Below are 12,760 nucleotides of genomic sequence, written 5' to 3'. Positions count from 1 at the left end.
AAAAGTGAGGAGGGAGGGAGAAGAGAAGAAAAAAGAGATAGTAATAGATAAAAATTCAGTGATAGATAGATATATAGGTGGATAGACAGATCTGTCTGTATGCCTGTCTGTCTATGTGGGAGTGCGTGTGTGTGAGAGAGAGAGAGAGAGAGAGAGAGAGAGAGAGAGAGAGAGAGAGAGAGAGAGAGAGAGAGAGAGAGAGAGAGAGAGAGAGAGAGAGAGAGAGAAGATGAGAGCGGGAAGGAGGGAAGGAAAGAAAAACATGGCTGGCCTGTAGAGTCCAGATGACAAAGGACAGAATAGTAAATGGAACTCATTTATTATTGAAGCTCTCTTTTTGGCTGTTCATCCCTGGCACTGCTGACTGGTGAACAAATTATCCATTAGGCCTGGAGGCCGTCTTCACACACAGACACACACACATACACTCACTCAGCAGCACACACACAGAAAAGCAGGTGTTATACCGACGACACTCCTCTCGCACTGGCAACATCATTGTAGAAGGGGACTTTTGTGAAATATGTGTGATGACTGCAACATCAAATACAAACAGTCCATATGAATAGTTCCTTTGGCGGTCGGAGAGGATGAGGGGAGAGAGAAAGGTGGGGGGGGGGGGGATGCTGCAGAGAAGCCAGAGAGAGGTCATCATCTGGCAGATGCAGTGTTCTTACAGAGAGTAACAAGACAGTGAATTACATGTAATGGCAAAATCATTAACCGGAGAAGAGAAAGAACATCGCGGACAAGGAGGAGCGCAAGGGCGCGGAAAGTGGATGTGCGTGTGTGTGTGTGTATGCCTGTGTGTGTGTGTTGGTGTGTGTGTGGATGGGGTTTAAGTGCAGGGTGCATCTTTCATCATTTGATTCATCAATGTTTTCCTCATCTTGCTCTCATGGTTGTTGACAAGCTTGTCCGTACTCTTCCTAGAGCCAGATGGCCATCAAACAAAGTTTCAGTTTGACCAATTTGAATTTGACACTATGAGAAATGGGCAATAATGATAAGAAAAAGAATAAGAATCCTTTAAGAAATGGTCAGGAAATGACCCAAGCAGCAGACGTGGGAATGAGCTTCCACGTGTTGCCGTGACTACCCGAGGATGTGTGTTAGGAGGCACTTTTATTGTATTTTTCTTGGTCTTGGGTACAGAATGAAACCCATCTTCCTGGGGTTTGCAGTTTTGACCTTGAGTCCGGAACAGCTCGTTTGACACATTCATGTCAAACACACACACACGTCACACACACGCACACATATCACACACACACACAGTAGTGAGGTAATAGGGAGTGTTTTGGGCCCCATAGACAGTGTTGTAACCGGGGCCTCAGAGGTCCTTGCTGAAACACTGTAATGTTCATACTGTAGCTCACTGGCACATATAAACAGGTTCATGAGCCCTTTGAGGATGGTGATTAGCACAACTGGTGTTGTAAACCAGCATTCCAGAATGCCGAGGACACACACACACACATTCATTTCACACATAACACAAACACTTACACATAAATATAGACACACACCAGTGTTGTAGTACTCGAGACCGGTCTCGAGACCACATTTTGAAGGTCTCGGTCTTGCCTCGGAATCGACCACATTTTTACTTGGTCTTGTCCCGGTCTCGGACAAAGAGGACTCTGGATTTTATTTCAAGACCGGTCAAGACCACAGCTGCGGGAATATCACTTAATTTATTTGTTAATATCATTACTGTTATTGGATGTAAAACGTCACGCTTCAAATGCAACCAATAACTTAACTCATTTCTAATTTGAAATTACCCATCCCGCCTCCTTGCACCCCAAAAGTGAATGAGGAAGATGGGCGAAACAGTGGCTGTCTAAAGATGTTTTAGGGCGTTAGTTGCAGTTGCTTGCCAGATTTTGTTTGTGATAACGAGCCAGGCCACATAAAGCAATGTAGATAATGATGAATATAATGTTATGTTACATCAACGTTTACTCATGTCAGCTGCATAACTCTTCGACTTCATAATGTTAAGTTAAACGCGGCGGTAGCGCGCTCCTTCGCTTGGGTGAGAGAGAGATGTGAAAGCAGAGACCGAGTAGGCCTACTAATGCGCCTCTAAGAAAAAGAAGAAAAATAACATAGGCTGTCTTGCCTGGCCATAAGCACACAGCACAACTTTTTTTGTTCAAATACAGTTACAGATCAAATCTAACTTAGGCTATGACCTAGTCAAACCCTACTGTTTGTGTATTTTGAGTGGTTTGGTCTTACCCGGTCTCGGTTTAGGTGGTCTTGACTACAACACTGACACACACCAAAACTCACTTAGGCACACACACACACACACAAAGAGCTCTGTGGGTTGCTTCACCTTAAACGGGAAACACTGGAGAGAGACAGAGAGAGAAAGAGAGAGAGCAGACACGACAACTGACATGACGGTGGCGGTTGAAACTCAGGCACGCAGGACTGGAGGAGAGCAGCCCTCCAAACTCAGAAGCGGCTCCACTTACAGTGAAGACGTCTCCAGCGTGGCTAGGACGTTGTCATTGCTTTCCCGCAATTCAATTGACTAATTTACGGCAGAGGGCTTTTTCCCACTTTGTTTATGTCCGTGTCAGCAGTCTGCCGGACGCCGTGCGGCTGTGGCAGTAATTGGAACGCCGTGAATTGGATTATCAACAGGCCTCATTAATCCGCCCAGCATGTTGAAAGGGAGAGTGGAATTACAGCAATTGACAGGGGAGGAGGGAGGGGGGAGGAGGGAGGGCGAGGAGGGGAGGGGGGTGAGGGAGGGGGAGGAGGGAGGGGGGAGGGGGAGGAGGGAGGGGGGGAGGGGGAGGGGGGTGAGGGAGGGGGAGGAGGGAGGGGGAGGGGGGAGGAGGGAGGAGGGAGGGGGAGGAGGGAGGGGGAGGGGGAGGAGGGAGGGGGAGGAGGGAGGGGGAGGAGGGAGGGGGAGGGGGAGGAGGGAGGAGGGAGGAGGAGGGAGGGGGGGAGAGGGAGAGGGAGGAGGGGAGTCGGGAGGGCAGGCTTATCAAAATAAACGTGCCCATTAGGAGAGACCCAACTGGGGCATGGCTCTGTACTGTACCAGGGCCTCGCTGGCGCCACAGACATCTGCTCCCTGTGTCTACCATCAGGAGGCATCGCTGCAGTTTGATAGCGTTTCGTTCCCTGTTGTGATCCAAGCGCTTGTTTCAGGAACCCAACTGGGCGTAGGATGATAACATGCTGACTGGCCAATGGAACACCCTGGCTCGGTAAAAGGTTGTGGTGACATACGGTGTTGCCGGGGTGGGCCTGGCAGATTTTGCTGCATGTAATGTTTACCTGGAGAGGATTGGAGTCAGGTTAAAGCTTCACCTGAGCATGAAGTTGCCTCAAATTCTATATGGTTGCCTTGGGAATGAAGAGGACATTTAGGAATTCATGCACGAACACACTCATACACACACTATGCTTGATAAAGAGTGGCATTGTAGTCATACAAATACAGGCATCATGTGTCTGAGACACATGTTGACATTGAGTGTTGAGAGAAAGTAACCTTTAAAACACTCAGATATATATGCAGTCCATTTAAAACAGTGTGCCCATTCTACTGGAGATAAGTACAAATAAATTCATTTTATGAGTGACCTCAGATTGATCAAAACTAATAGCTCATGTTGCCCCAGGCACATACATCTACAAATCAGCATTCTCTATATAATCTTCCATTCAAATTAAGAAGCCGTTTTCCTCTCAAATCAGCAGAAGGACATTGCATACGTTCCCACCACTCTCCACAGTCTTTCTCTCTTTTTTCCTCTCTCTCTCTCTTTCTCTCTCTCTAATCTCTCTCACTTCCTGGTCCCACGCCAGGTTTGAAGACATTTTTACGACTCAATACGTCTCCGCTCCGTCTCTGCGGGCCCACACCAGAATAGAAGAAGGTGATCTAGACCAAAATGTCATCAGTCGGAACCCCCGGACCCAGGACACAGGCCTCGCCGTGGATAGAATTCTCGGACAATATCTCCCCCTCCCTCCCTCCCTCCCTCCATCCCTCCATCCCTCCATCCGAGTCCCATGCTCGGTGCTGGTCTTCCCAGACTTAAATAACCATGGCTGCCGCGGTCTGATGTCTGACTGCCGCATGCAGGCAGCGAACTCCCTGTCCTATAGAGATGGAATCAGTCTGTGTTTGTTTGTGCTGTGGTTTTGTATACTGTGTGATCTGTCTATGTCATGCACTGTGGCTGATAAGAGCTGGCTTCGGACCCCCACAGAGAGGGGATGGAGGGGGGAGGGAGGGGAGGGAGGGGGAGGCTGGGAAACAAGGGGCCGCAGGCCCCACAATCACACATTGGGGATCCACAAAGAGGCATTCAGAGGCGAGGTTATGACAGAGAGAAAGGTCATCACATGGTTTAGATGTCATAATGAATTCCATGGTTTATGTTTGGTACGGCGTGTCACATTGTTAAATTCGGCCTTTGAATGGTCATGTGTTACATAAATGGCATGTATTTGGTGTGTGTTTGATGGCGGCAGTGTGTCTTGCTTGACCTGAAACAGACACACGTTGAGGCTCGCTCACGGGAAAAAAACGAACAATGACAGGACCTGGAACAAATACTTCATTTATTACTCCAATACAAATGTCATACTACACTTGTTTTTTTTTCCTCATAAATACCACAGGACAACTGCACACATTTCACGACATTTCATTAAAAAAAAAACGTGACCAATACTGTGTGAAAACAGCTCGAAAAGGAAACATACAGTAAACGTTCAACTGATACAACATATTCACTCAGGCCATGATGCTAAAGCCCCTAACAGATTTTAAGTGTGATGTTTTACTCTGTTTACTCCACAAATGAGCTTTAGCTACTAAGTTTCAAGCTGTTTCCCAAGGACAATGTCTTTCATGGATAGCGGTGCGCTAGAAGACACTGAAGATCTCACACGTGAACCGTGAAGGCTTGAGTTGGACGAGAAATAACACTCAAGTAAAATGGAATTTGACCTTGGGAGTGCACGCGTGTCAGCGCAGTCAACATGGCTCGTGTCTAAAAGATCTGAACAGCTTCGCTGCAGTCATTACACTTTGTTCACATGATTCACATTTCACAAAATGCCACGATTACATTATTTACATTAAATGGATTCACTATGTAGGGAGTGCTGTATGTACAGTGAGTGCCCGTGTGAGCGTGTGTGAGTGTGCGAGGGGAGGGAAAGTAGCCCGGCGGGTACGCATCTCCTCACACTCTTGAGTTGCGTTTGGAATGTTGCAGAGTCAACTTGTTCGTTTCGAAATCATCGCACCGAGCGCTATCGTCTCCTGACGCCTGGTCGGAGTTAGACACCTTCCTTTCTGACACCTCATGCGAGAAAGCCTTACTTTGACGGAAAGCCCTCAGACACAGGTGCAGGGCTTTGCCCTGGCCAGGAGAGAGCAGTGTGGAAGCAGAGTTCATAACCTCTTCCACTTACATCGAAGGAACAACATCAGTTTGGCACAAAGAATGAAGCACAGAACCCACAGAGGCACAAACACAGTGAAACGCACCCACCGTTAGTACTGGGGGTGGGAAGTATTCAAAGTATCCTTATTTTAAACATAGGCTTTGTGTCTTACCCCTGAAATTACGCATGTCATTGTAATCTTTTTTCTTTACAAGTTTTACAGCATGATAGTGACACATAGTATCAAATACTTTGTACATAACATTCCACTTGACAATGAACCCATATGTTTTTATTCATACAAAAATACAGTATACGCCCTCCCCACTAACCTGCCTAAACACACACACACACACACACACACACACTCACGCACAAGAAAACAACTTGCGCAGCACAGTGACGTACAGTATCTCGACATTTCTTTCACGCACCGCCCTGCCAGCTGGCCTGAAGCTGCAGCACAGGTTCCTCCGCAGGAACAACGTTCCCAATTTTGAGCTCGCCGCGCTTCTGAAACGGAACGCCACGCGCACAAAAGCACAGGTCACCAACACTCATATAGACTGCCAGAGAAGCACCCCACCACCACCCCCCCCCACCCCCCCATCCCCCACCCCCCACCCCCCCGGGCCGAATAGTGGACACATTTAGCGCGCGCCGACTTTGATCTCAGCATCCTACAGACCACGCGCCCCACTGGGGGAAGGTGATTACCCATGAAACCCCATCTCCGGTACGCATGCCTCCCCCTCCTCCTGGACGCGGGAGACTCGGGTCACGTCTAAATCGGAAACCCCTGTTATCAACCGTCGCTCTCGAGAGCCGACGGCCGCGGCTAAAACGATACCAGATATCCCCATGTGACTCCGGACTGGGAGTAAGGTATCAGAGCAGCTCTGTCCCTGCACGGCTCCTGCCAGCCTGCACTCTGAAAACGTGACTCTCCCTAATCTGGAAATCTGTCCAGGACGATGATTTGGGGGAAGGGGGAGTGGGGGGGGAGTCGTTGGATTGTGCGGCTGAACTGCAGAGATAATGGACTGATTCTGGACTGAGGCATTTCCTGAAGAGCGCAAGCCACCGTGGAGGGAGAAGCCAGAGTTGACAGAAGACAGGGACAGAGAAGGAGGAGAGGTTAGAGGGATGAAGAGAGAGAAGCCATGGAGGAAACTAACTTTGTTAAGTAGAACAAGCCAGAGAGAGAGAGAGAGAGTAATGGAGAGAGAGGGAGATTGGCGAGACTGTGAAGTAGAGAGAACGACAGAGAGACTAAGAGGGTGAGCATGAGAGAAAGAGGGAGAGGGTGTGGAGAGAGACATACAGAAGCGGCCGGTGAAACTAAGCAAATTAGTGGTCGGTATCTCTCTGGACCATGTGATGATCTTCCTAACGTCCATACTTTTATGAAACGTCAACAGGGCAGTTAGTCAGCCAGAGTCCAATCAGAACTGTCGGACCTATCCTTCCATTTATGTTTAATGGGTTCAGAAGTCAGAACCTTCTGTTCAGGGACTTTTTTATCTCTGGCCTATTTTCATCCTGTTTGTTATTCAGTCGCAGTTTATCCACTCCTTCCCTAGCAAATGAAACTGCTCCTCTGGTTTCAGTAAACACTGTGTCTGCCTGAACACAACGACAACGGCACATCTCATCAACAGAGAGAGACCTGTGAGAGACAAGCAGGGCTCCTGTGTTGAGGGAGGGGGCGTACAGAGTTGATGGGGCACATGATGAAAGTGAATCAGTGATGGACGTAATGGTCCGTTAAATTAGCAAGGCTCAAAATTGCATAAGCTATTCAAATGACAAGCTGTGTGCCGACAGTACACAAGAAAAGAGATTCTGTATTCAGCTTAACCTTCCCAAATTATTATACTTTTGCAGACTGTTAAACCTGTAATATGATTTCTCTCTAGAGGGACAGTTAGTGAAAGGACTCTGTCTGACTTATCCTATTGTATAACCTAAAACATCCAAATTAATTGTGAATTGGCCCCAAGCCGTCCCTCAATGCCACCACTGAAGTGCGGTGATTATTTCAAATATTCAGTGAATGTACACGTCTCTCGAGTTATAGTCGATGGCAACCGATACTCCTCCGCAACAGGTTATATAAAACAATAGGTCGCTGCGTTGGGAGTGTCGCTCGACAGTTTGTGGCGTAAACGTTGGCAGCAGAGACACACGGCAGAGAGACTAGTTCCACTGCACCTGTCGTCGCTTGTCTTACTCACAGTAGAAATTAAAGATGTACATAAAAAATGCAAAGAATTTTATCAAGAAAAAAAAAAAACTCCACCCCTTTCAAAGCATTCTGCCGTTGCTGCAGGAATGTTAGTCTTCAGTTGACAGTTGAGAGAGAGTACCAACCAGGTTTAGAATGTGTTCCTTCTCTCCCACGCTCTCTAAGGTTAGGGAGTATAGGCTTCCCTTAAACTAATGATAAAGACTGCGTCAGTCGAGCTTGGTTGCTTTGGCCAGTGAATCACCATGACACGTTCAGATGAATGATAGAAGAAGAAAAAGAAACCATATGCTGAGGTAGATGGAAAAATCAACAGAATCACTCTGTATACAAAACAAACAGACAAACAAAACAAAAAACGTATCAAAAATGGTCTACCTGTCAACCTCTTGGATTAGGTAACCCCCCCCCCCCCCACAGCCCCACCCATGTCTCTATCTCCACCCACCTACCAGAAACCCCACTCTTTGCCTTGTCCGCCATTCTTACCTTCAGCACTCGGAGGGAAAAAAAGCACGCAAGTGTTTAGTTAGTCCCTCTGCCGCAGTGAAAGCACATGGTAAATAGTCCCTTCGGGTCCGGCGGGCGGAAGGTTAAAGAACCGTGGTTAGACCCTTGCTGCAGTTCCCGTTCGGGTCAGTGGCTCTGTCCGTCAGCACCCTCTCGCAGCTCCTCTCCCCCTTCCCAAGACTTCCCTCGGCGGGGTCACTGTCCTCTGAGCTGCCCTTACTCCTACCCTGCTGTTCGCTCTGCCAGCTGTGCCCACTGTACACATATCCGTTGTTGGGTCCCAGGTTGGGGAAGCGACTCCTCTTGAAGCACAGGATCTCCTTAAAGGCGTAGCGGAACTCGGGGCTCCGGCAGTAGATGAGAGGATTGAAGGCGGAGTTGGCGTAGCCGATCCAGTTCAGGATGCGGAAGGTCAGGTCGATGCCCTCCACCTTCCAGATGGCCATCACCACGTTGAGGAGGAAGAAGGGCAGCCAGCAGAGGGTGAAGATCCCCATGATGATGCCCAGGGTCTTCAGGGCCTTGTGCTCCCTCAGGCAGAACTTGACCTTCTTGGCCCCTCGGCTGTCGTTGCTCTCCAGAGCCCCGGCGGCGGCGGCGGCGTTGTTGTTGTGGGTGTGATGGAAGCGTCCCTCGCTGCGGTCGATCTTCCGGAGCTGCCGCTTGGCCTCCTGGAAGACGCGGCTGTAGACGAACACCATGACGACCAGGGGGATGTAGAAGGAGACGGTGGAGGAGGTGATGGCGTACGCCGCGTTGGTGTTGAACTCGCAGCAGTTGGTGTTATTGATGCACTGCTGCGCCTTGAGGTCGTCCGACGTCCACCACTTCATGTGGATGGGCAGGAAGGAGATGAGGCCCGCGATGACCCACACCAGCAGGACAACCACCCGGGCCTTGCACTTGGTCAGCAGCGACTGGTACCGGAAAGGAGAGGTGATGGCCAGGTAGCGGTCCAGAGCGATCACGCAGAGTGTCTCGATGCTGGCCGTCACACAGAGCACGTCGGTCGCCGTCCAGAACTCGCACCAGAAGCTTCCAAAGTGCCAGGTGTTGAGGATGATGTAGCAGGCGCCGAAAGGCACCACGATGAGCCCCATGACCAGGTCGGCGCAGGCCAGCGACGTGATGAAGCAGTTGGTGACGTTCTGGAGCCTCTGGAAGCGGGCGATGGCCGTGATGACCAGGATGTTGCCGAAGACGATGCCCAGCACTAGCAGAGCCATGACCATGCCCAGCAGGACCATCTGCACCTCGCTGTACCCGGCCTCGTCGCCATCCTGGCCCGGGCCCGACCCTGAGGCGTTCACCTCCCCTGTCACGTTGTTGAGGAACACGGCAGGGGCTGGACTTCCCATGATCTGCAGATGTGGACAATAAAGCACAGAGAATGCAGGAGAGAGGGAAGGGGGAGACGAGAGTTTGAGAGAGAGAGAGAGAGAGAGAGAGAGAGAGAGAGAGAGAGAGAGAGAGAGAGAGAGAGAGAGAGAGAGAGAGAGAGAGAGAGAGAGAGGGAGAGGGAGAGGGAGAGAGAGAGAGAGAGAGGAGAAAGTGAATGAAAGAGAAAAAGAGAAAATAACAGAGATAGAATAGGAAAATAGAGGGAAGGAGAGGCAAGAATGAAACAAAAAAAGGGAAGAAGCAATGAGCAGAAAGAACACAGAGTTCACAGAGGCACAGTGAGATCCTATCCGGGATTCTGACACACATGCAAATCTTTATTTACAGTACAGATGTAAAGCATACATATATCAAATATATATAGTGAAAACTATAAATGTGCACATGCAAGTCCAAACAAATCATCAAATCTAATTCAAGTGAATTAGATTTCAATGCAATATATGGGCATTCAAATAATGTTTGTCATGCTTCTTCAATAAGACTAAGAAAAGGAGAACACTAATTTAATTTAGGTCCATAGAGGTGCATTTATGTTCACAAGTCAGGGGTTACCATTAAGAAACTTGTTTTACTAACCTCCTCTGGTAGAAGTCCTGTTCCCGGGCTCCCATACAAAGTTTCATTAAATAATTCTTATGGTGTGGATATGTCCTCAATTCATAAAGTACTCTGTGTCAGATTCCCATTGTAAATCCAGTTTGCTTTAGCTTCTTTTCTCCCTTTCTCTCTTTGTCTCTTTCTGACTTGATCTCTCTATCTGTATGTGCCTCTCTCTCACTCTCCCTCTTCCTCTCTCTACCTCTCCCTCACTCTCTCCTGAGCGGTGTTTCTTCTAATGTGGCTCCCAGGCTGTCTGTCAGAGTCCTTATAACATTCAGCCATGACATCATGGCAACTCCTCAGCCAATCAGGTGCCTTGCCTGCCGAGAGCTGGAAGCTGCTGATAGTTTGAACCGCGGCTCTGCCGCTGCATGACTTTGTGTGGTGTGTGCGTGTGTAGCGTGTGTAGTGTGTGTAGTGTGTATGAGTGTGTGTGTGTTTTCGTATTACCCCTGCTGCAGGGCTGCATGACTGCACCTAACTGAGCCTGAGAGGCAGAACTTCTTTAAGAGATAAAAGAAGTGTACAAACACAAGCTGCTCCTGGTACTTTTTGTTCGTTCCCTGTTCTTCCTCCTCCAGAAACATTGGTGAAATTAAAGAAACACTTTTATTTCATTTCAGTTTTACATTTATGCAACACGTTCTTGTCTCAGTACAATGTTCAGGCTGATCCCCCAGACCCAGTGTTTGGCAGCTTGTTCATCTTCAAATCCAGGGTCAGAGCGATCATTCCATCGTCACACTTCTCTTTCTCAGGTGAGAGTAAAGGCAGAAGGAGGTGATGAAACAGTGCATTTGGACCAATGAAAGGAGTCCAATTTATCCTCGCTGGCTTGAGTTAGAGCCTAACTGCTGATTTATTGTGTGGTTTTCAGTTGGCCGTGCCTAAAAGAGACCATCCCGACGCTTCACCCACTCTGTCAGTTGCCAGCTAACCATCCCAGAAGTCTTTTTTTCAGTCCTGAAGGGGAAAAAAAGCTTACTTCCAGTCAGCTCACGTGTCATCTCACAATGATCTCAATTGCTTTTTGGAACTTGTGAAATGAGAGTATTCCAGATAACATCTTTAAATAAAAACAAAAAAAGACATATCCTTTGGACAATAACGAAAGAATAGAAATCAGAGCAGGAATGTGTTAGCCTCTTGCTTTCCCAGAACACACCCAGATAAACTGGTTTGTGATTCTTCAAGGCATACGCAATTTGTATCATTGTGTTAACGTGTCAAATGTAATGGGTTTGTCATGAACAATCCTTTCAAAGTCACTCTAGGAATCCAGACACATGGTAGCTTACTTTAGGCCTATTGCATTACCTGTTAGCTGTTCCTCTGTTTACAAGTCTGAAGAACATCATATTTTCGGGCACGAACATGTTCCCCTTATTAGTAAAGGGTATTAAAAACAAGGGCAATTTTGCATGCCGCACGGAGTGTGGATTTACATTCAACATACAAACTTACTGTTGTCTGTGTCGACCCGGCAACAAATGTTGTGTCACAGTCTATATGTCTGTCATGAGAAGCTGTCCCTGACCCCAACTGAGGGAAAGCATCTGACGGCGAAAACCAGGAAGGCCTCCTCGATGACACGTTATAGTCAAATCCAGCTATGCATGATTGAGGATTTCGGAGGGAAGCAACCAACTTTTAGACAGACATGGAGCCAGCTCACAACTCAGCTCAGTACTGAGCACGATAGATGGTCACGATAGCAGAACAAGGACTTCCTGTCCACAAAAGTAAATGCATGTCATTGTTAGTTAGCGTTATGTAAACATGATTCAATGTAAGTTTTTATAGTAATGGTATTGCATTTTAACGAGGCACCACTTTGGTATCACTTAGGCAAATCAAGGAAAATGGGTTTGTTTAATATGTAAGAATCAGTCTTCTGAAGGAAGTTAGATTATTCATATGACATGAGAGATGGTTTGGTTTCAGTGAACTCAATGAAATGGTGTAACTTAACCGAATACAATAAAAAGACCCGGGTCAAGATAACTGAGTTAAGTCAAGTAAATTGAATCTTAATCCGTTAAGTTTGCAATGAAAATTGAGTTTTGGAATTGATCCTGCCCCATTGTCATGGCACAACTGTGTGCCTCGGTGATATCCTTGGTAATGCCAAGTATGCTTATCATTGTTGTGGCATAGATGGACCTAAAGATTGATTGTCACAGTTTTATAGAGTTCAGAGTACAGGAGTCCTGTGTCTGAGGTCAGAAGTTGATTGGTCAAAGCTGTGCTGTCCCAGCTCCCCCTCTTCCATTTGTATCTACTCTAGATGCTAATCACTTAGGCTGGCTCACAATTTTTTTATAAGAATGCACCGGACATCTTTGTACAGATACAAAATAAAGTGGAATTATTGTTCTTTTAATGTTAGCTTCATGTACATGTACGGTTGACTGACCTAGCTCTACGGGAATGGAAGTTTCATTAAAACATATATTTAAATCCACATAGTATCAAAAGAAAAGCACACAAAATCACAAATCTTTTCATATCATCCTTTTATTGCCCATAAGAAATGTGGTCCTTGAGAAATGTTTGGAAAAT

General features: G+C 47.4%; 1 protein-coding gene across 1 annotated transcript; it reads right to left on the bottom strand.

Moving 5' to 3' along the window:
• Positions 1-4,585: 4,585 nt before the first annotated feature.
• adrb2a (adrenoceptor beta 2, surface a) lies at positions 4,586-10,421 on the bottom strand. The gene is made up of 2 exons (XM_067247813.1): positions 10,175-10,421; positions 4,586-9,555 (listed from the first exon to the last, which is right to left on the bottom strand). The coding sequence occupies exon 2, from the start codon at positions 9,550-9,552 to the stop codon at positions 8,278-8,280; it is 1,275 nt and encodes a 424-aa protein (XP_067103914.1). The 5' UTR covers positions 9,553-9,555; positions 10,175-10,421; the 3' UTR covers positions 4,586-8,277.
• Positions 10,422-12,760: the final 2,339 nt, after the last annotated feature.

Source organism: Osmerus mordax, chromosome 12 (genome assembly GCF_038355195.1).
Source record: "Osmerus mordax isolate fOsmMor3 chromosome 12, fOsmMor3.pri, whole genome shotgun sequence".
In the NCBI taxonomy this organism is placed as follows: Eukaryota; Metazoa; Chordata; class Actinopteri; order Osmeriformes; family Osmeridae; genus Osmerus; species Osmerus mordax.
Note: the sequence above shows the minus strand (reverse complement) of the source record. Positions and strands in the feature narration are given on the sequence as shown.